Consider the following 27,513-nt stretch of genomic DNA (forward strand, 5'->3'; position numbering starts at 1 on the left):
TCAAATACCTTGAGAAAAAGACTGAGCATAAACTTAAAATAGTATAATGCTACTATTAAATTATAGATGAAGCACACTATATATATTCTGACTGATAATACTTTACTTTCTACTCATGTATTCTCTGCTGTATATTTTTTTCTTATAAAGTAAAACTTACTCATTAATCATTATTTATTCCTTATCCATCTGTATTCTCTATAACATAAGAAAATAGAAAATGAAAATGTTAATATATAATGTTAAGCTCACTCTTATTATGTTTATTAATTTGAAGAGCATCTTGATATTCACTAAATACTGGTCAAGAGTCTACTTTTTTGCAATATATGGTACAAGGTATATCTGTAATAGTGTGTGAGGCATACTTGCTTGAAAATTTTCCTGAAATTTAAGAATATTTTAATTAAAATGAAGCAATAAAAAATTTTGCAGATAAATTTATTTATAGTGTAGTTTTGGCATTTTGTATTGTGTATTTTATTGAATATTATTATGCTTTAGTGAATTATAGTTAGCTGCTATGTCAGCTAACTAGAAGTATCTTTGTTATTTTTCATTTTCATTTGATCCCTAGAAAATGAAAAAAGATTGTGTTCTTGAAAATTCCTACCATATAAACACGGGTCAAGTATTCTTCAAAGTAATTAAATTTTAATTATACTTTAAAAATAAAAGCACACTATTTTCTACTTTTCTGTTTTTAACATTTTTTTTTTTCCCAAGACACTATTGTATGCTTGGGAAATAGACTTTTAGCTACAGTAATTAGGGAATTTTATAGTTATTTTTTAATTCAGCAGAATGTGAAATAATGCTTTCAGTATCTTTCAGAATCCCTGAGTGTTTCTTTTTTTCCTATGAGAATATTCACATTATCTTGCCCTCTTTTCTTTTCCAAGCTTCAAATGATATTTTTTCTTTCTTTCAGCATATAATCAAGTTTCACAGAGCTTCTAAAGCAAACAAGAAGCCAGTTCAGTTACCTCGGGGAATGGTGAAGTCACTATTGTATCAGATCCTAGATGGAATTCACTACCTGCATGCTAACTGGGTGTTGCACAGGGATTTGGTAAGTTGATCTATGTTGTATTCATACTAGAAAGATGCAATTCTAGTTGGATGCATTTCTATTTTGTCTGTAGATAACAATGTTATAAGAAGGCATACAAACATTATTGAGGGAATGAGTGCAGCAATCCCAAAACATGGCCTACCTTTGTGCTTTTTTATGTAATGTATCCTACTTCTCTGACATTCACTAGCTGGTGTTTATTGCAAGGTGAAAGAAGACAAATTTGTTATTCTAAGCTGTTATTTCTTTTTAAGTAGATAAATAAAGCCATTGACTTGTTCTGCATCCATTATTAGATTCCAAGGATACTCTCTAAATTAATGTTTTATGAATAATGTGAAAGTAAAACTGTTGGAATCTATTGCATACTATTACATATTAGAAGAGAAAAATTAATTCAATCAGCTTATTTTTTAACCCCATATATTAGCAGTCCCCATATAACCCCATAAGTGTAAACTCCATAGCTAAAAGACGTTTTTGTGCAAGGAATCAATAATCCTTTATTAATCATAATTGAAATATATTATTAGAAGCCTTGCCATGTTCAGGTTCATTCAACTTCTAAGAATTTAGAAATTTCACAAATTGGCTTTTTAATTTTTACTTCATGTGACAAAATAGTTTATGCGTATTTTTATTATCTAGCATATTATTATTCATTTAATCTTCATAGGTTTAAATTACTTAGACCTCAGATTAATTTTATTATTGTGTAATTGCATGTGTTTTTGTAAAGGTAGTAACTCTAGCAAGATTTATAATAGCACTTTATTTTAGCAATTAGAGACACAACGATAGGAGTGACAACAGTTTTGTTTTTAACCATATTTGTACATAGACTTGAGGTAGAACTGACTTGGGGGGCCTGGCATATGATGTTCTTTTCAATCTGCTCTGTACTTATTGTAGCAGTAGTTCATCTGGCCTTCAGATAAGCTGATACAGTAGCACTATTTCTATTTCCTTCATCTACCTTAAAGGAATTGCCTTATAGTACATTTAATAATAATTGTTTTATCTTTTGTTTTCATACTCATAATATATGTAGAGTAGGACTTTGGATGAACTATTTTTCTTACGCAAATGTCATTTTTAGTAGAATTAGAATGCTCACCAATAATGGATTTACAAAACAGAAGACTAATATTTTGTGTTTTTTGAAGTTGAAAGTAAAATTTAGCCTTTAGTGGTGGAGTCAAATTAAGGAAAACATTTTGCTTTTGGACTGCCAGACATTTTTATCATTTCATAAGTGTAAACTCCATAGCTAAAAAGCATTTTTGTGTATAGAATCAGTTATGCTATAATAATACTCTATAATTTTTTCTTGTAATTTTATTCTCTTAAAAATATATATGTTTTAGAGAAACAGACTGATTTTTTTCAAACCAGTATTTACATTTTTATGTTAATAGTGTATAATATATTTGAAGTACTTATAGCAATATTAATTAACAATAGTAAAAATAATTTTGAGGTTCAATTTCTTTTTATCTCTTTTTTGGTATAGCTCTTTATACTAATGTAGCTTAAACCAATTCTCTTTGACATAAGGGTAGCACAGAACAGATCACTTAAGAAGTCTGTTAGAGGCATATTAAAAGATAGGAAAAGCTGAGAATGTAGCTCAGTGGTAAAGCACTTCCCTATTCCATAGGACTTTGGGATCAATCCCTAGTACTACAAAACAAATAAGAGAAAAGGACCTGGGGGATCAGTGCACTCTAAGTATAGGCAACAAAGGATTACCTATCAATGATTTTTAAATAATAATAAAGTAAATTATAAGTTATTGCTTTTTATTGTCACCAGATGTTGGCAACTCTAAACAGTATCAATGACAATGGGCTGGGGTTCTGGCTCAGCAATAGAACACTCACCTAGCACATGCAAGGCCCTGGGCTCGATTCTCAGCACCACATAAAAATACATAAATAAAATAAAGGTATTGTGTCCAACTACAACTAAAAAATAAATATTAAAAAAATAATATCAGTAACAAAATATTTCTCTTCAATGAGGCCAATCATTCCTACTCTTCTGTTATCTTTGCAATTTGTCTTACTGATCCAAAATTATTTTCGCAAATGGTAATGTAATATCTATTCCTTTGATTGGTGTACTTGAAGTGATGTTTCCTGTATTTTCTGTTCATGACTTCTTAATGCTCTCAGCATCTAACCGTTCTATGTGTCTCATACACAGAGAGAACACTGAGTCGTTTATCTGCCTCTAATCTAGACAGGTTCAAGTACCCACCACCTTTTGAATCCAGTTTCTCAAGAAAAGACTTGTTTTTAAAAATGTGAGCCCTTAGTGTAACTGAGCTTTGGAATTTTGTGTTATATAGTTTTTCAGTTGTAGATACTTATGATACTAATTAAGATAATAACATATTTACTCTTTTTTATGGGGGCTACTGGGATTTGAACCCAGGGGAGCTTTACCACTGAGTTAAGTTCCCAGCCCTTTTTAGTTTTTATTTTGAGACAATGTCTTGCCAATTGCTTAGGGTCTTGCTAAATTGCTGAGGCTGGCCACAAACTTGAAATCCTCCTGTCTCAGCCTCCCAAGTTGTGGAATTATAAGCATGCATCATCACACCTGGCTTTATATTTACTTTTAAGAACATTTTCAGAAGTCTTAACATTTTTTTAATTTTGCTTTCTCAAATTTGTTATTATTTGCATATTAAATATGTACCGTATCAGAACAGATAAAATGAACAGTTCTTTCATTATATTTTCTTCTCATTTTCAGTCAGATATGAATAAATTGTGGCAATGATGACTTTAATTAATCTCAGTAGATTTCAGAAGGTACAAATTAGACTAATCAGTTGAGGTATTGACATGCCTTAGAATACTAAGGTAGATAATTGGCGCACGCGTGCGTACACCAACACACACAAAACACCATTTTAATAATATCCTAGAATGCTACTAAAATTTTTGTTTAATAAAATTGGGTTTAATATGAAGAGGAAATATTGCTTTGAGATGGTAAAGTTATGAAATTCTTTGATATGTATAGTTGAGTTTTATAATTAATAGTTCTATTTATTAAATAAAGATTTATCTTGTCACTATTAATCATGACATAGTAACAGATCGATAATTAAAATTTGTTATCCTTAGTGGTAAATAGAGATTTCTTAATTCTGAAATCCTTTTGGGCTGAGGGTGTTAATGAGGGCATATGTGTAAGTGCTTCTTCTTTTTCTGTGGTGCTGCGGATTAAACTCGCCTTGTACATGATAGGCAAGCTCTCTACCACTGAACATACCCTTAGTTTTTTTTTTTTAATATTTATTTTTTAGTGTAGTTGGACACAATACCTTTATTTTATTTATGTATATATGGTGCTAAGGATTGAACCCAGGGCCTCGCATGTGCTGGGCGAGTGCTTTACTGCTGAGCCACAATCCCAGCCCCCAAACCCCTAGTTCTATATGGATTTTTTTTTTACAAGAGTCTAAAAAGGAAGCATGGATAGTATTTATATTTTTGTGAAGTAATTTATAGATCCAAACCAACTTATTAGTTTTAGAATATGTGTATGTCTGTAAGTTGTTGACATTTAATCTGTTTGCTATTAAATAGGGATAAATAAAGACAAAGGTGTTTGTTAAGTTAGGTTTAGTATTTCTCTTGAGTAGTCTCCCTTTTTTCCTTTTACTCTCTTCTCTTGGAGTATTGAAAATAGTTTGGCTAACAGTTAATTCTGTCATTACCATCTGTATTAGGGTTCTCCAGAAAACAACCAATAGGAGGTATGGATGTGTGTATGGAGAAAGACAAGAGGTTGAGAGAGATTTTAAGGAATTGGCTTATGTCATTATAGAGGCTTGGTGAATCCAAAATCTGCAGGGTAGGCTGCATCATGAAGACCCAGGAAAGATTTGCAATTCAAGTCCAAATATTGCTGGTAGAATTCCTTCTTGTTTGTGGATGGTCAGTATTTGTTGTTAAGAGCCTAATTAATTGGACAAGGCCTACTCACATTAAACAGGTATATTAATGAACATCATGTTACTATAATGAAATACCTGAGATAATTAACTTATAAAGGAGAAAGGGTTTGTTTTGACTCATAGTTTTGGAGCTTCCAGTCTAAAGTCAATTTAAATTTTTCTTCCTTTTTAATAGGAGGATTTTAATTATATAATAGTGGGATTCATTGTTACATATTGGTATACATATGTAACATAACAGTATAATTTGGTTTGTTTCATTTCCCTGTACCTCTCCTTTTCTTCCTTTCCTCCCTCTCCTCCCTTCCCTTGGTCACCTTCCCCTGGTTATTTTCTGAATGTTGTTTCTGATATTACCTGGTGTTTTTTCATATCTGCAGACATATACAAACTCTGTTCCATTTCTTCTTTTTACTACCTTTTATCTCTGCTCTGATTTATTGAAGTAAAATGGTGCACAGAACCTTTTCTTTTTCCACTCATACTACATTTTAAATCCTCCAGCTTCCTTCCTTGTACTATCTAAAATAACTCAGTTCTTACAAGTCAATTAAAAAATCATTGGAACATTGCTGTCATAGTTCCCATACATCCCTTGTTTTATCCAAAAACATCTTAAGGTTCTTTGTAAATTGCTTTTTAATTGCAGATAAGGTGGCATTGTATATCTTCTAAACATACCAGCTCTTCTGAACTTGCAATTCTCATATTTAACTTTTATAGTACATTTAAGCAATCAGTTCATTACTCTTCATAATATGAGTCTTTTAATTTCTAGCTTAGAGTTTGTTTTTCAGGATGCTTTTGTTTTGTAATTTTATAATGCTTTCATTGCTGTAGTTTGATATTCATGCACTTACATTAGGTCTTAAAAATAGTTCACACTTAGTGTTAAAGACTTGGACTTTTGACATATTTTCTACAAAATTAAAAGTAACATTGTATTTTTATGATTGGCCTATTAGCCATTAATTTTTAAATTAGAGTTTTCCAGTGAGAGAGAACCAATAAGTTGGATGTTTGGGGATTTGTTAGAGTAACTGGCTCACACAGTTATGGAGGTTAAGTCCCATAATATGTCACCTGAAAGCAGAAGGACCTGGAAAGCTGGTGGGGGGGCAGGTATTCAATTCCTTATGAACGGCCTGAGGAAGGGTGACCAATGGTGTGGCTCTTAATTCAAATCCATAGAGCCTGAGAGCCTGGCAGTCAGGTAGTGGGAGGGAAGGAGCCTGCAAATGCTAGAGAACCTGGAGTTTTTGATATCTAAGGACAGAAAGGGTGACCCACCTTTTTGTTCCATTTTGGTCCTCAGCTATTTGGGTGATAACCCACCTATGTAAAATAAGGGTGGATTTCTCTGAGAACACCCTCAATAGGTGTACCCAGAAATAGTGCCTTACCATTGTCTGGCTGTTCCTTAATCCATTCAAGTTGAAAACCTAAAATTAACCATTACAGTATATATCAAGTTCTCATATTAGTCATTGATGTGTTCCAATTTTTAAAATAGCTGATACCCCAAATTTTATTCTGCTGATTACCTATGGTAACTCATAGAGGTGGATAACCCAGAACTAGCAGACACATAGGGTTATATTGTAGTCCTGTTTACTAAATGGAGTATAGCAATGAGATACACTATAAAATTACATCATAGTTTTGTTTCTTCAAGTTGAATTAAATTGTATATTAAATTTGGAGAGTTTTAGAGTACCATAACTGTTGCAGTTATAGTCACTCCTGCCCTAAATCTACTCAAGATTGAGTTTCTTTATGCCATATTAAGTGTTTTTGTCAGTCCCCCCCCCCCTTTTTTTTTTCTCTCTGCTGGTACTAAAAGATCCAATCAGAACACCTGTAGAGGAGGAAAAGTTTATTTGGAAGCTTATGATTTCAGAGGTCTCAGTCCATAGGCCGCTATTTCTTGGGGCTTGAGGTGAGGTTGAGCATCGTGCCAGAGGAGTGTGGTGGAGGGAGGCAGTTCACATGATAATCGGAAAGCAGAGAAAAACTTCACTGGCTAGATATAAAATATATACCCCAAAGGCATACCCCCAATGACCCTATTCCTCCAGCCACATCCTACCTGCATTCAGATTAACTGATCCCATCAGGGGACTAATTTACCGATTGGGTTAAGGGTCCCATAATCCAATCATTTCTCTTCTAAACCTTGTATCATCTCAGATATGAGCTTTTGGGGGACTTTTGATACCTAAACCATAAGAGTAAGAATTGATAGAAAATAAATCTCTGTACAGAGATTTCCTTTGAGAATGTCCCAGTGGGGACATTATTATCTTGAATAGAAGCCCACTATGTAGGCATACCTAAAAAGGTGCTCACTAGACCTATTTGAGAATATAATCTAACTTACTGGAAAAAAAATCTACAAAACAAAAATACCTTACAGTGCTATCTCCCTGCAGTTTTAATTAAATTATACAGGGTAACCTGGAATCATTTGATGGGGCTTTAGCTATCCTTGGTGAAGAATGTGTTAATTTTCTAGAAAACTTTAAGTAAAATATAGATCCTGGAGTAAGCCATTGACTCAAATTCAGTTTCATAGGGCCCGCTTTATTGAGACATTTATTATGTGTGGATGGTCGCATAAGGACTTATCCCATTTTGGATCTCAGTGTTTGGCAAACTGAAAAATTGCTGTCTATTAGTTTTGCTTACTGTTACTAATGTTTGCTTATGGTTGGTTATAAAGGATTCTATGTTTTTGTTTGAGGGACATTTTTTTATTTTCTGTTCAACTCTACGATTAGTGAGTGGAAAAACTAAGCAAAAGAAGTTAAATGATTTGCGTCTGATTACTGAGAAAGCTGTATCAAAGATGGACTGTTGAATTTAGAGTTTCCCCTCTAGGTCAGTGATTCCCTCTAGGTCAGTAATTTTTAAATTGCAATTTGTTAGGCCTTGGCAAGTTAGGAAGTCACCTAACAACACAATTAGATTTTGATTTTTGTTAATGAACTAGAGATAATCTGAGAGTTTATCTTGTGTTAAAGGCAGTTATTTCGTGATGAAACATTTGTTTCAGCTGTACATATTTACATATGACTATTGTCATGTAATATTAAATGATTTGTATCCACTAAAAGATTTTCAGAAAGATTTAAATGTCGGAAGCCATTCTCACACGTGACTGGGTGACTCCCGGTTAGGGTCTGAGGCGCTCTGGCTGTGTCGGAGCTTTCCCGGCCCTCTCCTGTTGAGAGAACCTGTCCGTGTGGGGGTGTAACTGACCACTGACCCCGGAGACCCAATCACTGACCCTGACCTTGGAGTGCGGGCCCCCCTTCAACCTTCATTGGATGGAATTCTCCCCTGAATTTCTTGCTCCCCAATAAAAGGCTACTCCCTGGCGTGCTCGCTCCTCTCTCTCCTGCTAGCCCTGAGTAATCCTTGCTGCCCTGCCGGGCGGTTAGAGGAGGGAACCAGAGAGGGGAGCCGTCTCGGACCTGGTCATAGAAAAAGGTAACTGAGTCTGTGTGTTTATTTCGATCTCACTAGCTAACTTTTATGCCAAGAACCTCATTAATGAAACCATTGCGCTGGCCGCGTGGTAGATTTAAAGACCACTACACTAGATTAATGTCTCCCAGAAAACATTTGATATGGTTAGGGAAAAAAAATCAAGGAAAAACTCACCAAGTCTTTATAAAATTACAGAATATGATATATTATATAATATGATATATTATAAAATATGTTAATATTTTATGAAACTTTAAATTATTTTTGAGTAGTAGTAGCTCTTTCGGGAATAGTATGGGCAGTAAATTTCAGGAAAGTTTCACTTTCTTCCTTTAAAAACTTTTCCAAATTGTCTGAATAGTTTGTAGTTAACATACATTATTGTTATAGTCAAGGAAAATAGGTATTTCATCTGGACCAGAAAGTGGAGGGAAATTTTTATGTAGTCTGTTATTAAAGTTCATGCATATTGTTCTGTGTGATTTAACATCTTTTATGTTGGTATCAACTCATTTAAGAAAAAATATATACACTTTTTATCTCCAGAAATTCTTCAGAAAGGAAAAACTAAGCAGAAAGATTATTCTTCTGCCAAAAAAGGCAAAGCATCAAAGAAATGGAACAGTAAGAAACGAGGTTGTATTCTACACCTCTTGCCTCGTATCCCTTCTCTGTGCTGTAGTTTCCTTGAAATGATTGTTAAAAATTTAGTAAGCATGTTTCCTTAAACAGATCTTTTTGGGAAGAAAGATGCTTTCTTCTTTCATGTTTAATCATTGCTTATTACTTGATATTTGCTTCATTATTTATTTGAGAAGTCCATGGATTTACATTAATTGTAAATTTTTTGGTTGTTTAATTAGCTAGTAAATAAAACATAAGACGTTCATAAATTTTGAGCTTCAGGATAAAATATAGATATAGTAATAACTGATGAATGGTTGTATTAATTTTGTTTAAAAAATTCTTAAACTTATGGTTAATCTAATTTTCAGATTCAAATTTTCACTTTTAAAAAAAGGAATAAAATGTAATATATTAAAATGAGAGGGAAAAGCTTAGGTTAGCAGTACAAGGTGATGCCATCAAGTTTAGGTTTGCATTAAGTTTAGTTAACTTTATTGTGCTTATTTCTAAAGTATATTTATTTAAATGACCAATTAGGTGGTTTTCTTTCTGTAAACACGATTGATTACAAAGAATACTGTTGATTTTGTAATAAATGCTTTTTATGTATTTGAATACACAGTGGATTGTATTCTATTTGTAAATAACAAAAAGTGGCCCAGGTTATCTTACCAAATGTCATACATGAGAAAATTACAAATTAATAGTAAAATATATTATGTGGTTTGCATATTACTTATAGTCTACTTTTCTTAAGATTCTGAGTAAGTCTTTTGAAACAATCATCCCAGTGCTAGAATCTTTTTAGTCAAACTTCTCACCAGCTATGCCTGGTTTTCTTGAATAATATTAAAAAGAGTTTTTAAAAAAACATAGTGTTTCTTTAAGATGATGTTTTTGAATGATCCTGGTAATTGACAGAGGTTTACCTGAGTTATAAGTCAGACATATTCTTCTTCATTTTTAATATAATTTATGTGATCTTATATAATTTATACAACTGCACCCATTTTTATAACAAAGTTTATTATCATACACAGCAGTGTTACCAAAAAAAAACAAAGAAATTTCTTTCTTTTGTCTTTTTAGCAAAAGGGAAATACACTGTAGTCAGAATACAAGGAGAGTTATAAAATTCTCTGAATTATACTTGGAAAAAGCATATAAAAATTAGTATTCACATCTGACTTTCTAATAAGAGAATCAGGCCTGAGAATGCTATATTATTGTCCAGATTTTGAAGATTTGCAAAAGTAATTTAATCTTCATAGATGGAATACTGAGATTTTCTCTTAATTTAGGTTAAATTGTTACCTAATTCTATTTTAAGTCATTGGCGCCCATAGCAACATAAATATTTCATTAAGTCTTTTTCAGCTTGAAAATCTTATCTCTTTAGTGGATACAAGCAAATGAGAAACTGTTAAATAGAGGGCAAAAGTAAGTCTTACAACAGAAACAAACACAAGCAGATAGCCGTATTGCAAAATAATTTCAACTCTCAAATATTTAAGATTTTGTGTGAATTTTTGTAAATATTCAAATCAACACATAGGAATTTCTTTTAGATTTAGTAAAAGTTTCCTCAGGTATAATTAGATATAGAACCAGCATGTGTCTTTGCCTGGTTTTGGGATCAGGGTGATATTGGCCTCATAGAATGAGTTTGGAATTATTGCCTCTTTTTCTATTTCCTGAAATAAATTGAAGAGTATTGGTATTAGTTCTTCTAAAACAAAATTTAAAAAGATATTGAACCAGCAACAGTTATTTGATGAACTGTAGAGAAAATGTTGTTTATTAAATTTTCTTACACCCCCACACCCCATCCACCTGGATTTTAATTTTTCCTTTATATAATGATAACTTTGTTAAAATGACCTGTGTGTTTTTTATTTGTTTGTAATTGCTTCCAGATTTAAGTCAGTATGTAATTTGAGGATTCCTAACTCTGTTTTCCTAAAATGGATATCTGAATTTCTAAGATTACTTTCAGTTTTGAATTTCTAGGCACAGGCTTCTAATTCAGTTTAGTATGTTTATAATGCCACTTAACAAAAATAAAGGAGGAAATAAACTTAATTTTAAAAAATTCATCCTAAAAATTTGTTTATATCAACACCTTATGTCATTTGAAGTAAAGACCATTTTTCTTTTTTCCTTTTTTTATAAATTAATAGAGTTTAAAGTTGGAGAACATCTTAGAAATGGCCATTCTAAGTCTGTTACCTAATTGATAATGTTTGTTAAAATCTGCACAGAAAATCATCCTGTCTCCTTAAACATTTCCATTGTGACTAATTTTCTGTCTTATGAGGGTAGACTTATTGTTATTCAGCTAACATCTTTAGAAGGTAGAGTCAAAAATTTTATAATTTATTAACACTCATCCTTTGGGCCTGCTTTTTGATGATCTCTCTTATGTTCTGATTAATTGATTAACACTAGCTGGTAAAGTCAAATGTTGGCTTGGCCATTTACTGAAGAGGAGAGAGGGAAATCTAAAAATAAGAAAAGTAGGTGAAAAGTAGAGAGAAATACAAAATAAGAAAAGGAGAAAAATTAAGAATGGATAGCATAGGATAGGGAGATATAGAGAATGTTAGGTTGTCTGTTGTCATAGGCCAAAGAGGAAACTATCATAACTGACCCTAGAAGATCTAGGAAATCAAACAGTTTGGTAACTATGGAAGAGATAAAAGTCATTTGTCACAAGGCATTCTCTAAAAAATGTAACAAATGTCAATGTTTTCACTGTTAGCTTTCAACCCTCAATATCCTACATTATAAGAGCCCTTTTATACTTGTGCAAAAAAAGTTTTCTTAATAACTTTGTTATAAAGAGAGCATAAATCTGATACAAAACCTGATAAGGATAATGTATACAGTCCTAGACTCATAACATATAAATATTTATACATCTACCATAAATGAAATATTAATAAATAAGATCCAGAAAGATTTAAAAGAATACAATGCTCTAAGTAAGTTAAATATATTTTAAGAATGTGTGACTAATTCTATGTTTGGAAACCTGTTAACAAAACTCTCCTTATTAATAGTGCTGAGAGAATAACACTTTGGTTATCTTAGTAGTTATAATTGTAACATAACGTTTTTACAAAATTAGTTTTTGACAAAATTCAGTAATCATTTCTGATTACAATATTTAATAAAATAAGAAGGAAGGAAAGTTCCTTGTATGAAAAGTATATATCATGTGTCCCATCCATATTCCAATTCAGCAACAATTATCATTCTAACCTTCTGTTACCACTATTATTTAACAATAGTCTGGAATAGTTCTAGTTTGGAAATAAATAGTCAAGGTAGGGGGTAGGTTAATAAAATGGGAGAAAGCAATTATACTATTCATTTATTTGTTGGATAGTATATGTGTGTGTGTGAGTGTGTGTATATGTATTTTAATTGTTAAATAATCAAAAAGAGTTAAGTTTCTCTAAATCTATTACATAATAAATGTAAGTAATAGATTTAGAGAAACTTAACTGTTCAACAAAGTGTTTATAATGATTTAACTCTAATGTGATTATTATAGGTAAATTTCATTTTAAAAATTATATTGTTATTTATTTAATCTTTTTAAAGCTGTTGTTAATGATAAAGGTTTTGGGGGCTGGGGTTGAGGCTCAGCCCACACCTAGCACATGCTGGGCTCTGAATTTGATCCTCAGCACCACATAAAAATAAATAAAATAAAGGTATTGTGTCCAAGTATAACTAAAAAAATATATATATATTTTAAAAAATAATAAAGGTTTTGATCTGTAAAAGACATAGACTAAAAGCTAGATGGGAAACAAAAACTATTAGGGGCATCTTATAGCTGGGTAGAAAATTATCCTGGAAGCAGTATTTAATCATGCTTGGGTCCTCTATCCACCTTGACCCTAGACGTTTTTATTTAAGAATCCCTGCATAGTGAATCATTGTTAAACAAAATTATAGTGTTTGTGGCCATTTTAATTATGATTATAATATACTTAGAGCTTTTTATATATCAGGTGCCATGATAATTACCATATGTAGTAGTCATATTTAATTTGTGCAATATTAGGTTATTTTTATCTGTATTTTATAGATGAAGAAATGGAGGGTAAGGTGACACAACTGACAGCTGATGGCATCCTTAACTTTATTTTCAGGCTAAACCCTAATTATTATGACAAAAATGATAGCCTTTCTAGAGAGAGTTAAGAATTATCAAGAACTCTGAAAGATGCGTTTTGATCTTACAATATTGCTTTTAGTAAACTCTCCTAAGCATACTATAGAAAGTGAAGAAAAGGCCATCACAGAATAATGGTAAGACACACTGAAAATCTAGCAACTAGAGAATAGTTAAACAAGGTCTGATGCATAGAAAAGATGAACTATTGTGTAGTCATTTAGAATTATTTTTATGGCACATTTAAATGTTGTTATAATGTTAAGTAAAAAAATGTGAAACATAAAATAATAGAAATAAAATATGTATCAGTGAAAGAAAATATACCAAAAAAGGTACTTAAGTCTGAATAGCTAGTTATATTAATATTATATATAGGAAAATTATATAGGAAAAAATCAACTTTCCTATGACAGCATGTATTATATATGTGTTTTTTTAAAAAGTGCTGGAAATATTAAATATTTTGTGTGAAGAGACTCAAAATTATAAGAACTTGTTATATGATTAACCAGAAGTTATTTCACAATGAAGAAAATCATTCTTTTTTAAAAAATTTTTTTGTAGTTGTAGATGAAATTCTTTTTTATTTAATGCTTTTATTGGTGCATTGTAGTTATACATAATAGTAGGCTTAATTTTGACATAATCATGCATACATGGAATGTAATTTGCTCCATTGTAGTTCCCAGAAATTCTTCTTTCCTTCCCCTCCTCTTTTCCCCTTTTTCTCCTCTACTGGTGTTCCTTCTATTTGTTGTCTTTTTTTTTAATTGGTGTTTTATAAATAGTGAAATTTACTGTGGTATATTTATAAGTCTACATAGTCTAATTTAGTGATTCCTCCCTTTTCCTGTTGCTCCACCCTCCCCTCTAATCCTCTTCCTCTACTCCACTGATTTCCCTTCTATTTTCATGAAATCTCCCCAACACCACCATCTGCTCTAGCTTCTGCATATGAGAGAAAACATTTGACATTTGAGTGATGCTGGCTTATTTCATTTAGGGGACGTTCTTCAGTTCCATCCATTGCAAACAGATGCCATAATTTCATTCTTCTTTATGGCTGAATGGAAGTCCATTGTATACATATTACTTGTTTTCTTGATCTACTTACCTTCTGCTGATGGACAGACATCTGGGCTGGTTCCATAACTTGGCTATTGTGAATTGCACTGCTATAAACATTATGGCTTTATCACTATAGTAGATCATCATTCTTTTTGTCAGTAAGGAGAAGAATTTTCATATCTATAGTAAAATTTTAACTATTACTTACATATTAAACTATATACTGTGTGAATCATGTGATAGAAAGTGTGTGTGAAAAAATAGTATATTTAGTACAACTAAAGCTAGAAGTAAATTTCTAACTCTTAAGAATTGACAGCTATAACTAAAGATATGATAGACTGAATATAAAAACACTAATAAAAACAATTATCTAGAATATGAAATATAAAGTTAGTAGTGAGAACAAATTAAATGTTAGAAAGATGGTTAAAAGTAATTTACTATTTAGAATAGACTTGTTTCAAGCTTGATAACCAAAGTCTTTAAAAAAAGAAAAAAAAACTAGAGTGAGTAAATTATAACTTATTAGTATGCAAGTGCCAGGCACAGTAGTGCATGCCTATAATCTCAGCAGCTCGGGAGGCGGAGGCAGGAGGATCGCAAGTTCAAAGCCAGCCTCAGCAAAATTGAGGCACTAAGCACTCAGTGAGACCCTGTCTCTAAATACAATACAAAATGGGGCCAGGGATGTGGCTCAGTGGTCGAGTTTCCCCTGAGTTCAATCTCTTGTTTCAAAAAAAAAGAAGTATTGCAAGTTATAATATTTGTTACTACTAAATGTCAATTAAGCGTGTAAAATTATGCAGTCTTATGATGCTGATATAAGATGCAGGTATGCATGTAGCTTTTAGTTTTGCAGATTGGTTTTAGGACATTTCATGGTATTGTGTTTATAAAAGATGTTGAATTTACCAAACTGATAACTTTAAACTTTCAAGGACAAGATCTGTTAATTTGTGTCATAAAAACTTTAAAAATGTTCATAATCTTTACTCAGCAATTTGACTTCTTAGGGGGTTAATTATAACCATAAGGGGGAAAATGAGATGGCATTATGTGTTGTTTTTGTTTTTTTTTTTTTTTTTAGAGAGAGAGAGAATTTTTTAATATTTATTTTTTTTTTTAGTTTTTGGCGGACACAACATCTTTATTTGTATGTGGTGCTGAGGATTGAACCCAGCGCTGGGCGCATGCCAGGCGATCGCACTACCGCTTGAGCCACATCCCCAGCCCAGCATTATGTTTTGTTTTGTTTTTTTTAACCAGGGATTGAACCCAGGAGTGCTTAACCACTGAGCCACATCTTCAGCCCTTTTTATATTTTAGAGACAGTCTAACTAAACTGCTGTGGGGCCTTGTTAAGTTACTGAGGCATGGCTTTGAACTCACAATCCTCCTGCCTCACCCTCTGGAGCTGCTGGGATTACAGGCATGTGCCACTGTGCCTGCCATAGCATTATACTTTTATTAAGGATCTAGGAACATCCTAAATTATTTAGTAGGAGACAAGTTCTGAAATTATGGTGAATCAGTATCTGAAGAATGATTTCATATAGAACCTAACAGAAGAATAATTTTCAGATTAAAAAAATATTCACAATATAATACTAAGTGAGGGAAAAAGGCTGAAAACAGTAATGTTAATTTTATACAGAGAGAAAAAAGATGGATTCCAAAATGTTTTTAGTGATCATCTGTTAGCTTAAAGAGGATTTGTTTTCATTGTGCTTTTTTTTTAATTTCACATGTTTTTGTTGTTTGAGCATATATTACTTTTGAAACTTAGAAACTAAAACTCAGTCTAGTTTTATATCAGTAATCAGTATTAATTTGACTTGGTAATTCTACTTTGGAGAGTTTAATCCAAAGGAAATTACCTGGAGTATGTATCAGGGGCTTAGGGGATGGGAGGGGTAGAGTTTAACAAAGAATATGAATGGGAGCATCATTAAGATTAATGTAAAGTGGGGGATAGGGTGGTATAACCATCTGTCTATTGATAGAGGAATATAATATAGTTAGTAAAATTTATACACAAAATTTGATTTTTCAAGAAAGAAATACTTGGGGAGACACAACCCAAAACGGTATTACTGTTTTCACTATTTAATGTTATAACTACCAAATATTAAATTAAAATTGTTAACAATACTGTTTATATATTACAGTGATTTTCACATTTGAATACAAACTGTTCATTTTTTTTTTCATGCTCTATAATAGTGAAAGAAAACAACCTATTTTGAAAGCAAAAAGGTTTTTGATATTCTGTCTCTGCTCCTTAATACTTCTCCTTTAAGATATGTTTGGTCTGCTGGGCAAGATGGCACATGCCTGTAATCCCAAGGGTTCCAGAGGCTAAGGCAAGATGATTGCTAGTTCACAGACAGCCTCAGCAATGGCCAGATGATACTAAGCAACTCAGTGAGACCCTATCTCTAAATAAAAATACAAAACAGGGCTGGGGGTATGGTTCAGTGGAAAAGTGCCTCTGCGTTCAGTCCTCAGTACCAAAAAAGAAAAAAGATGAATTATTTGGTCTCCTTAATATTGTTCAGTTTTCTAGTCTTCAAATAACAGTTATCCCTTTGGTTTTTTGTTCGTTTATAACTGTAATACTCTTTTTTTCTTACATACATGACAATAGTGGAATGAATTACATTCATAATTATCCATTCACAGCACAATTTTTCTTAACTCTGTATATAAAGTATGTTCATGCCAAATTATGCCCTTATACATGAGCTCTCTTATTTTTTTTTGCATTACAATTCTTAATTCAGAGATATGATAAATTGTGGTATAAAGGTGTATCCCTTTGTTTTTATTTAACTTTTTATTAGAGATTGTTTAAACTGTATTATAGAACTTCACAGTTTTACAAAAATTCAATAAGTGAATCAGACTTGAGCAAATGTAGTTTTGTTTTTTAGAAAATATATATTTGAACATGTATTTATACATATATATGTATATGCACATATTAGTATATGCACTCAAGCATATTCTTTATTAGGAACAAATACATTATATCTGTGCCTGGAAATTTAAAAGTGTATTTAATTACCATGTGGTGTCTGTTCTATACACTTTTGTTCCCTTGTTAATAAGCAAATATTGCCTGTGCTAGGCTGCAACACTTAGTAAATGATTTTTGCATTAGTGAAAATAGGTTATATTTTCATCTTGATCTCTTAGCACTTTAATTAGTTTGCTGTGCCTCAGTTGCCAAAAAAGGACAGTTTAAGAATTTTTACATTGAAAAACTCTGAACCCATGGATTTTTAAACTTAATAGTCTGAATCATGTTAATTTAAATATTTCTAGTGAAAAATATTTTGCTGAAAGGCCATTTTCACAATGTTTAATAATAAGTAGATGAAAACAAAAATAGCCTGGATACAGTGAAAATATGTGGAAGTTATTAAAAGAAAATGTCATCTTTTATTAGCAGTATTATGCTCATGAACTTGATTTGCTTTGAAGATGACAAAGAACCTCATTCTTATTGTCCCTGGAAGAGGACTTCTTAGATAAGTCAAAACTAGTCAGCATCCCTGTGGTTTTTGAGTAGTGTCAGTGTGTGGTACACTCTAAATACTCTCTTTGTGCTCTTGTGGAGGATACAGCTCCAGCTCTGTGGCTGTTGCCTACATTGCATGCAGGGCTCTCATGAGTCCTTGGGGCACCCTGCCTTGTCCTTTACTTTCCATTCAGTAAGATCTGAGGTTCTTCCTAGCCTGAATTTACTCCACCCACTTAGTCTAGATTGTGATGTCTTTCAGGCAGGAAGTGTCTGTGTGCCTGTTTATCTCTAATTCCACAGTTCCTCTTAATTCTGTAAAAATATGAATGATTGTGTAGTACTCTTCATACCATAGATGATGAAGTTGGCTGTTATCAGTAACATTCATGCTGTCTTATCGCAAAGCAGATACAAATGGTTTTTAATTCTATATTCCCTTTCAAATTTAAGTGAAAGGCAGAAAAGAAATAACTTTCCTGGAAGGTGATAATTTCTCCTTTAGCTTAAAGGTTGTCAGCAATACTACTAAAGTTTAGTATTATAAGTAAAAAAAAAAAAAATCACAATCTTAAAGAAAAGGTTAAAATCTTTATTATAAAAATTTATAAACTTAAGAGACCACATTCACTGGATTTCTAGATTTCTATCTGTTACTTAATTCTTTTTTTTTTTTGACACAATGTCTTTATTTTATATTTATGTGGTGCTGAGGATTGAACCCAGTGCCTCGCGCATGCTAGGCGAGCGCTCTAACTCCGAGCCACAACCCCAGCCCCTGTAACTTAATTCTTTAAAAATTTCATTAAAATAATTTTTTAATTACCAAGTATGTGTCCATTTGAGACTTTGCTGCCTGCTTTTGAATCTCGCAGGGGACTTCCTATATATATATGTATCAGAGTTAGTTGATTCTTTTCATATATATTGTAATTCAGGTTGAGCATCCTTAAACTGAATATCTTAAAATCTGAAATGCTTCAAAATAAAGAGCTTTTTGATTGCCAGCATGATATTACGCATGGGAATTTCCATAACAAAAAACTTTATTTCATGCATAAAATACTTTAAAAATTGTATAAAATCATGTATATATAAAACATAAGAAAATCTTGCATCATAACTTTTAGGCCAATCACTAAGGTACATGCATCCTATGCATATATTTCAAAATTCACAAGAAATCCAAAATCTGAAACACATCTGGTTGTAAGCAGTTCAGAAAGGATACACTCAACTTAGCCTATACAAAAATGGTTCACAGCCCAAACTGAAACTCATCTCATCATGGAGTATCTAGAAAGATTGCCATGTAATTGTGTTGTGGATAATATTTGTGAAGATTTGATTATGAACAAACCTCAGAGAGCACTAATATAGTGATTTTTTTTTCATGAATCAATATCCTTTATTCACAGTCAGATCCAGGAAGAATCAACTTTTCCTGTTAACTGGTAGTCTACTCTGCCCCATTAATAAACTTATGAAGATCCTATTTTATTCCTAGAATAAAGTTCTTCCAGTTAACTTGACACTGTTCTCTATCTCTGTGCCATTATCATATAGCTGTGATAAATCAGCCCAATCCTTGTCTTTTTGCAGATGAACTCTTTACTGTCAGGATTGACCTCTAAAATGAATCCAATTTGCCAAAATCATCAGTGCACTTTCCCTCAGCAAAATAAAATTTGGAGCACACAGAATGCCTATATAGGAATGTTGTTTCTGCAATACAAACATCTGTTTTAGGAAATATCAATGATTTGTGGGGAGTACACCAACAAATAGAAGAAGAAAAGCTATCAGACTATAAAATAAGGCCATATTCTTTTCATTATAAACAGAGTTGGTTTTCTTCCTGGGAGAAATAAGACACCATCGCTTCAGACAATAGTGTATCATTAATTTATATCATTGTTCAGCAGACAGTAACACATGTTCTGTAATCATTTCTGTACATAGCATAGCTATACTTGAAGATGTTGCCATGATGTTATAATACTTTTAAGTCATATTGGACTTCTGATCTCTGTGGTAATAAATATAATTTAATGAAGTATATTCTTCATCAGAATGTTACCAGCAAAGTTGTGTAGGGTCTCTCAAGGTGGTTATGTTTGATAGCATGTAGAAGATCAGAGATTATTTACCAAAAGTAAATAATAATAATGGTTATGACTAATTGCTTCATTGCACTTGGAAGTTTTGGTTCTAGATCTTAAAACTGCTACCAAATTCTGCTGCTGGTACATAAGGAGAGAAAAGGAAAGAAATTTATATCAAGAAATTAGTTTTCTTGGAAAATATTGCTTCAGTGTATTAGTGCTGAAACAGTATCAAATCTTTTGAAGCCTTGCTCAATATTGACTAATCAATAACACAGAAACACTGACCAGAGTAGTCATGATCATTTGGGCTTTTCCTGCATTTTTCTCTGGATATTTCCAATGTGTTACTTTGATAAAAGAGAAAATTATGCTTAGATTTCTCTATTAAATCAGACTCTCATGGCTTGGTCATGGGAAATAACATGAGGAGGGACCCATTGTTTATAGTATTATTAAAACAAAGCTTGAGAAGACTATTCTCCTTCATTTATGCCTATAGCGTGTTCAAACTGAATCAGAGCTCACTTAAAAGCAGAGGTAGGATTGGGAGAAATCTGAAATGCTGGTTAGGTGGCTTTTTGCCTTGAGACCTGCCTTAGCTTATGCTGTGAGTTGCTTAGCAAATAAATTTTTAATTTATTAACTAGAGCTTTGTCCCTAAAGCCCAATACTAATCTGGACCTTGACAAAGAATCTGTTGATTCTTTAACAGTGCTCAAACCCAGGTTTAGAACTTATTCAGTCCAGTAAATTTAGAGTGAAAGGAATCTGAAGTGAAAAGTCAGAGGATTCTTCCCCTTTTTCTAGTGCTAACCTGACCAATACGAGCCATCCAAGGGCTTCTCATATCTAGGCTCTGCTGCTGAATAAATAAGATGAGTTTTGGAAAAAAAAAAAAGAGAGAGAGAAAGTGAGATTTTTCCCCCCTACTTTATCTAAAATAGGATTAGAGATATGTCGTGTATGTGTGTGTTTGTCATATATGGAGATAATCTTTCAGGATCAAACACTGAAATGCTTAAAAAATTTGATCATAGCAGTGCTAGAAAAATTAATCACCAGTTAATTAACTTGTACTTTATGACAGATGTGTAATTTGGGATAGGACAAAAGAGAGATATATTAAAAGATACTTCAACATTTTATAAAACTATATGTGACTTTATAGTTGAACAGTTTATATTAAAAATATTTTTATTTGTTCTGTCATTAAGGGGGTGCACCAAATTTTAAGTAGAACAAAGAAAAGGTCCTTTGGGTCATGGTATAAAAATGACATTTGTGAAAGGTATAGGGCTGGAGTTACTGAGAACTTGTTTGCAATTGCCTTGAATCCCATTGCAAGGTATAAATCTTATTCAGAGGTGGAGAGGGACCAATTAGAATTAAAATAATATTTTAATTAATAAAAATAAAAATAAACATAATGAAAATATTCAAAGAAAATTTTCAAACAGTTCATCCATGCCTCTGTCACTTTGATAGCTTTTGTTCTAATTTTTATTTTTAGGAACTTTTTAAACTTAGTTCTATATTTTGTCTGTATATAATTTTCTGTTTTTCTTAATCTTGCAAAAATTTTCCAAATATCATTAAATAAAAGTTTTAACAGTTAAAGAAAAATCTGTACTCTGCCATTTCAGCATTATCTCTTCTAGTTATAAAAGTAAATTAGATCTTTAGTAGTTGGTAAAAAAGTATATATAGATTACAAGTAATAGCATAGGGGTTATTGCTAAATAATGTTGGGGAAGCCTGTGAAATGGTTACTACTCTGAACAGTTTTCATTAAAATTCTTAATTATGTGAAGAGGCATTCTAATCTAGTTTTATTTGTATTTAGCACAATACTAGAATTAAAGTCAGATCAAATAGTTAGTGGGGTGAATTTTGGGGGAGGAAATTCAAATGCCTTTTCCCTTTCTCCCTCATCCTTCATTCTTCTGTCTCCTGCTCTTCCTCCTGGAAGAGGGGGTAGCCTTTACATACTAAATTTCTCTGTATTTATTTAAACATAGATGCATGTCTTGCTTTTTCCATAAAAGGATATCAGGTGACTCACTGCCTGTAATTAATTTGCAACTTTGTACTAAATGATCTTTGCAGATTCTTTTCTCCTTAAAGCCACACAACATTTTATATAATAGAGTAAGAAGGAACATCAGCGTTGTAAGTTTCTCCACAGTAGTGAAAAAGCTTAGGCTAGTAAGGGAACCACGAAAAGACTTAGTTCTCCAAGGAGAAAAGCACCACTACATTTGGGCCTTCGTGAAATCCTGCATACTATTTTGCATTTATACATGTATAGTTTCTTTGGTGACTTCCTATATTTGGTTTTAATTTTGGAGTAAATGAGGTTTTTTTTGAAAGGTGGATTTATGTTATATTGATGGGCATATTGTCTATTTAAAAAAAAAAAAAACACTACTGTCTACTGAAAAAAAACACTATTTTGTTTCCACAGAAACCTGCTAATATTTTAGTTATGGGTGAAGGTCCTGAGCGAGGAAGAGTAAAAATTGGTATGTTATATCTTTGATAAGTCACAGTGTAGCACTCTTTTAAAACTTTTGCAGGCAGCATATCACTTCTAATTTTTTTTGCTGTAATAATATGCATATATTCATGTAGTTCCATATGATCCAAACCATTTCTAAAGAGTATACATAAAAGTGAAAAATGTTTCTCACTCTTGAAAGGTGTGAGACAATCTTTTGAGACTGGAATGTTCTAATTATAAAACAAGCTGTGCAAGTTTCCTAGAAACCTTTGCCTTCATTAAACATAGCCTATGGAGGTGAGTGGCTTCTATCCCTGTTAGAGGCCACCCTCACCTTGAACCACAAGGGCGTACAGAATGTTAATTCTACCATTCGTCGTATTTACCTGAGCCAAATTAGATGAGAACATATGCCTCTGTTGACCTCATCTAGGTTAGGAGTTACAAACTTTAGGGAAAACCATGAGGCCCAATAGGTACAGAACCTTATGTTCTAACAAGACTGTCTGGTAGTCCTTTACCTGATGGGAAAAAATTAATAGGTGTTTTGATCTTAACATGTTTTTTTATAGCTCGGTTTTCTTTATCTTAACTGGTTATTTTTTATTGTCATTTCTAAGTTGTGTTTATTATTTACATTTAGTTTGTTTTGTGTGTGGGTAGAAGAAAGTAATTCAATTACTTTAATTAATTTAAAGGCTGTAGGATTGTGAGAGCATATAATAAAGTTAATAGTTCTTGCAGCAACATTTAATATAAATTAGAGTTTATAACTTGATTTGCACCACTTTAACAACATAGAAGAACTTGGGTGTTCGTAACCATTCTTCCCTATCCTCCCTTATAAATCCCCATAAAATCTCACTTTCCATTTTTAATTAGACACTTGAAATACTCTTTTATAAAGTAAACTTTGCAAATTGTTAGTTGTGAGAATATTTAGTGCTCTTCAGTGTACTCCACACCATTGGAATTTGAGAATTAGGCTCTGTCAGTATTATTCATCCTGTGCTATCAAATGCTCAAGTCATCAAATGTGCTTTTAAAGGAATCTGTCCAATTCAATTTGGTGGCATCAAATTCAAATGCAAGTTAAAGTAAGCAAGCAAAATAGAGAAGACCCAGCCAAAGAGTGGTTACAAATGTGTTATTTACTGTATGATTTGGGAAAACATTATATAATACCATAAAATAATCTAGTATGGAATTATATTCTATGTAATGCATAAGATTTTGGCAAGTTCAGGTGACACTACATCCTAATGCATTCACATTTAGGAGCTGTTAATTCTTTTATAAACCAGGATTTAGTAATATGACTCATGGTTTTACTTCTTTGCCAAATTTTTAAATTATTTCCCCCTCCATAATTAAGTTAATTAAAGGAGTGCCTACTTCATTAAAAATCTTTATTAGGAGAATAGAAGTAAAATTATCCACTAGTGGATGAATCTTAAAATTTTTGAATAGGAGGTGTGAATAGTAGTCATTAAGATTGTGTTAGGCAAAAGCTACGTGAATTGACACTGTATGTGACACTATTAGGAATAAAGAAATGAAAAAGACACAGTTTTTGCCTTAAAGAAGATTATAGTTTAGCGGGACAAACAGCCATGCCTGAACAGCTATGCTATATGTTAAATTGTTAAGTGCCAAGAACTATATCTAAGGTCAGTACCAGTCTGAGGTTTGAGTTTATGATTTCTTGAACCTCAGTTTCCTCATTGAAAAAGGAGATGATGAAATAAAATGACATTTTAAAGGTCTTTCAGCTTGAAAAAATTCTTTGATCTCTAAAATTAAGTTAATGAAATTTAACCTGAATAAAATGGGAGGAGTGTAGTGGTGTTAAAAGAACTTCATAGTCAACTTCTAATTAACTACACCAGTGAACAGGCTTGTTAATGGAAAGCCTTACTCTAACAATGCATGAGACCATTACAAAGAATGGAAATGCATCTCAGCAATCCTGACCCTAGTGGTGACGTGGTAGATGAAAAGTTGCCCAGAGAAATAGAGTCTCTCTTGACCTCTGGCACCAGAGCTTGTCTTTATCCCAATTGAAAAGCTGGGTGACAGTAGTTTGAAAAGAAAGAATATCTCAAACTTGTGTTATATTTAAACTTCTAAAAAGAGTAAGATGTTTTATGGTCACCCTCCCTACTAGATTTTAACAAATTTTCCGTATCTTACTAAATAATGGTGGCAAATTAAACTAATCAGACTTGTAAAAATCGATTTATTTAACTTTTTGTTTGTTTGTTTTCTTTTTTACAGCTGATATGGGCTTTGCCCGATTATTTAATTCACCTCTGAAGCCTTTAGCAGATTTGGATCCAGTGGTTGTAACATTCTGGTACCGAGCCCCAGAACTACTTCTTGGAGCAAGACATTATACCAAAGCTATTGGTGAGTACAACTAATTAAAATTCCATGTCTTTTGTAAGAGTAAAGACTAACCCAAAATTCCACTCTGAGAAATACTGTCATTAGCATTAGGAGTATATTATTTCACATCTCTCTTTGTATAGAAAAATAGATATTCAAAATTTTTAAAAATAAATAGGGTCATATTATGCATTCTGTTTTAAGTAAACATTTTATGTTTCATTTTACTTGAAAAGAGAAAACAGTACAATTTTGAAATCCTTGAACTTCAGACAAATGTTTCTTTTACTAAACAAAATATTAGTTCTAAAAGATTCCCCAAAAATTTAAGGAAAAGATTATTGTGTTAGTCAACTCTTCATCACTGTGGCCAAAATACTAAACAAGAACAACTTAAGAGAATGCAAAGTTTATTTCGGCTTATAGTTCCAGAAGTTTAGTCTGTGGTCAGCTAGATTCCATTATTCTGGGCCCAAGGTTAGGCAGAACATCATGGTGGAAGGGCATGGTGGAGGAGTGCTGCTTCATTTATGGCAGCCAGGAAACAGAGAGAGAGGAGCCAAGGGGGAAGGGTCTGCAGGGAAGATGAGCCCTTCCAGGGAATGACCCCAGGGACATGCCTTCTCCATCCTTGCTTCACTTGCCTGTAGTTAACCACATGAAATGAGGATATACCGATTAGCTTATAGATCTCATAATCTAATCATTTTCCCTCTGAATATACCTACATTAGCACAGGGATTTTAGGGGGACACCTCATATCCACACCATAACAATTTTGGAAAGAAAGTAGAAATTAGGACATCATAATCCATTTCTCTTTATCTGATGGTATTGATTATTTACATATGATGAAGTGGAAAGTTAGTGCTCTTACACTTCTTGCCTAATCTTAGTACTATCATGGTTGTTGTCATCATAGTAGTCATCGTCATCATCATCACTTTATCAGTGTATACATTTTTTTCTTTGTTTATTAACATAATTCCCAGTAGTTTATGTTTAAGTTATATAATATTATGAATATAATACTCATTTACCACCTTTACTACTACTTTTTCATTACTGACATTTTTATTTGGTTGAATTTTTTTCTTGTGGTCTTTGTCTACCCCCCAACCCTTATTGTGCATGTTTGTGGCCTCTTCAACGTACTCTGTATTCTCTAGGATGGAACGAAAACCATTTTTCTTTTATTAGCTAACTCTATCCTGGAGTCCTCTCTTGGCAGTCCAGTTGGCTGTTCTCCAAGACATCCAGGCTTTTCCATTTTTTTCCCTCTGTGTTGGATCTCTTGTACTGGATCCCATGATTCCATACCTTTTTTTCTGTACTGTATTCTCCTGTAACCTGTGTTGATATCTTACAGGTAAATTTTCTAATTCTTATTTTTCTTAAAAATTCCTTTATTATGTTTAGTATTTAGGGAGGCTTATAAACTATAGACACAAAATAATGTTCCCTCAGAACTTTGGTACTTCTCCTTTGACTTCTGGTATGAATGTAACTAATGAAATTGAATGCCACTCTTATTCTCAATCACTTGTGGGTCACCTGAGGGAGTTTTTCTTTCTGAAACCAACGAGGACTTTTCATCATTACATTTTATAGGTTTGCTATCCACTTTGTGGGCACATAATCTGAAGTTCATAATCTGTGCTTTTAGAAAATTCTCTCGTGTAGTACTTTAATTTCTTCCTCAACGTTCTCTTCTTTTCTCCACCTAAACTCAATATTTTCATGTGTTGAACTTCTTGGATTAATCTTTTATACTACTCTTCTCATGTTTTTCTGTTTTCTTTTTTCTAGGAACTCTTTATTCTCTGATTATTTCGTGGTATCTTGTTTTGTTTTATGGAAAGAATATCTGTATACATTTGTTGGTTGTAATTTATAGTATAATCAGAGTAATAATAATCCGTGTTTTCTTTATAGGCTCTTTCATCACTATATACCTTGATACTTTGATCTCTTCCTTCCATGTGACAAGCTTTAACTGTTTGGTGACCTTCAATTTGTTTCTTTGTATTTAAGAATCAGGTTACTAAAAGCCACTTGATAACTTTCTGTACTTATATCATGGGGCTCCTCTATTGGTGATCGTACTTCAGGCTTATCCAGTGGGGTTAATTAGTTCCCATTACCCAGAGAAACCCTAAATGCTGGAATGTCCAGGTCTTTGCTCTGAGACCATTAAAAGACCATTCAGATCCCCCCAACTTTTGGATCAAGCTGTATACACCTGGCAGTCCAGTGTAATAGTGGAGGGTGGGCGGGGGTGGGGTGGGGAGGAGGGAACCAATTGTTCAAAAGAGAGGCCTTGTAGCTGGTATTTTCAAGTATAAAATCTTCCCAGTGTTGTGTAGGACAAATGTTCTTCCTACTTAACAACAGTTCAGTAGACTGAGACCTTCATTGAACTATTTCTTCTGCCTTCCGTCTCCTGGAAACTTTTTTTTTTGTGTGTTTGTGGTTGGGGGTGGTACTAGGGATTGAACTCAGGGGCACTCAACCACTGAGCCACAGCCACAGCCCTATTTCGTATTTTATTTAGAGACAGG

General features: G+C 32.7%; 1 protein-coding gene across 4 annotated transcripts in view; it reads left to right on the plus strand.

The window, feature by feature from the left end:
- The window catches only part of Cdk8 (cyclin dependent kinase 8), a 122,843-nt gene that overhangs the window by 72,008 nt on the left and 23,322 nt on the right, over nt 1-27,513 (plus strand). For 3 of the 4 annotated variants that reach the window (XM_076871979.2, XM_076871980.2, XM_076871981.2), the window contains exons 4-6: nt 932-1,072; nt 22,529-22,586; nt 24,842-24,973. In XM_076871979.2, coding sequence (XP_076728094.1) covers nt 932-1,072; nt 22,529-22,586; nt 24,842-24,973 — 331 coding nt within the window. Of the gene's footprint in view, nt 1-931; nt 1,073-22,528; nt 22,587-24,841; nt 24,974-27,513 lie in introns of those variants that run through there. The other variant, XM_076871982.2, reaches the window with a different exon arrangement.

This window comes from Callospermophilus lateralis, chromosome 12, assembly GCF_048772815.1.
Source record: "Callospermophilus lateralis isolate mCalLat2 chromosome 12, mCalLat2.hap1, whole genome shotgun sequence".
NCBI classification, from domain to species: Eukaryota; Metazoa; Chordata; class Mammalia; order Rodentia; family Sciuridae; genus Callospermophilus; species Callospermophilus lateralis.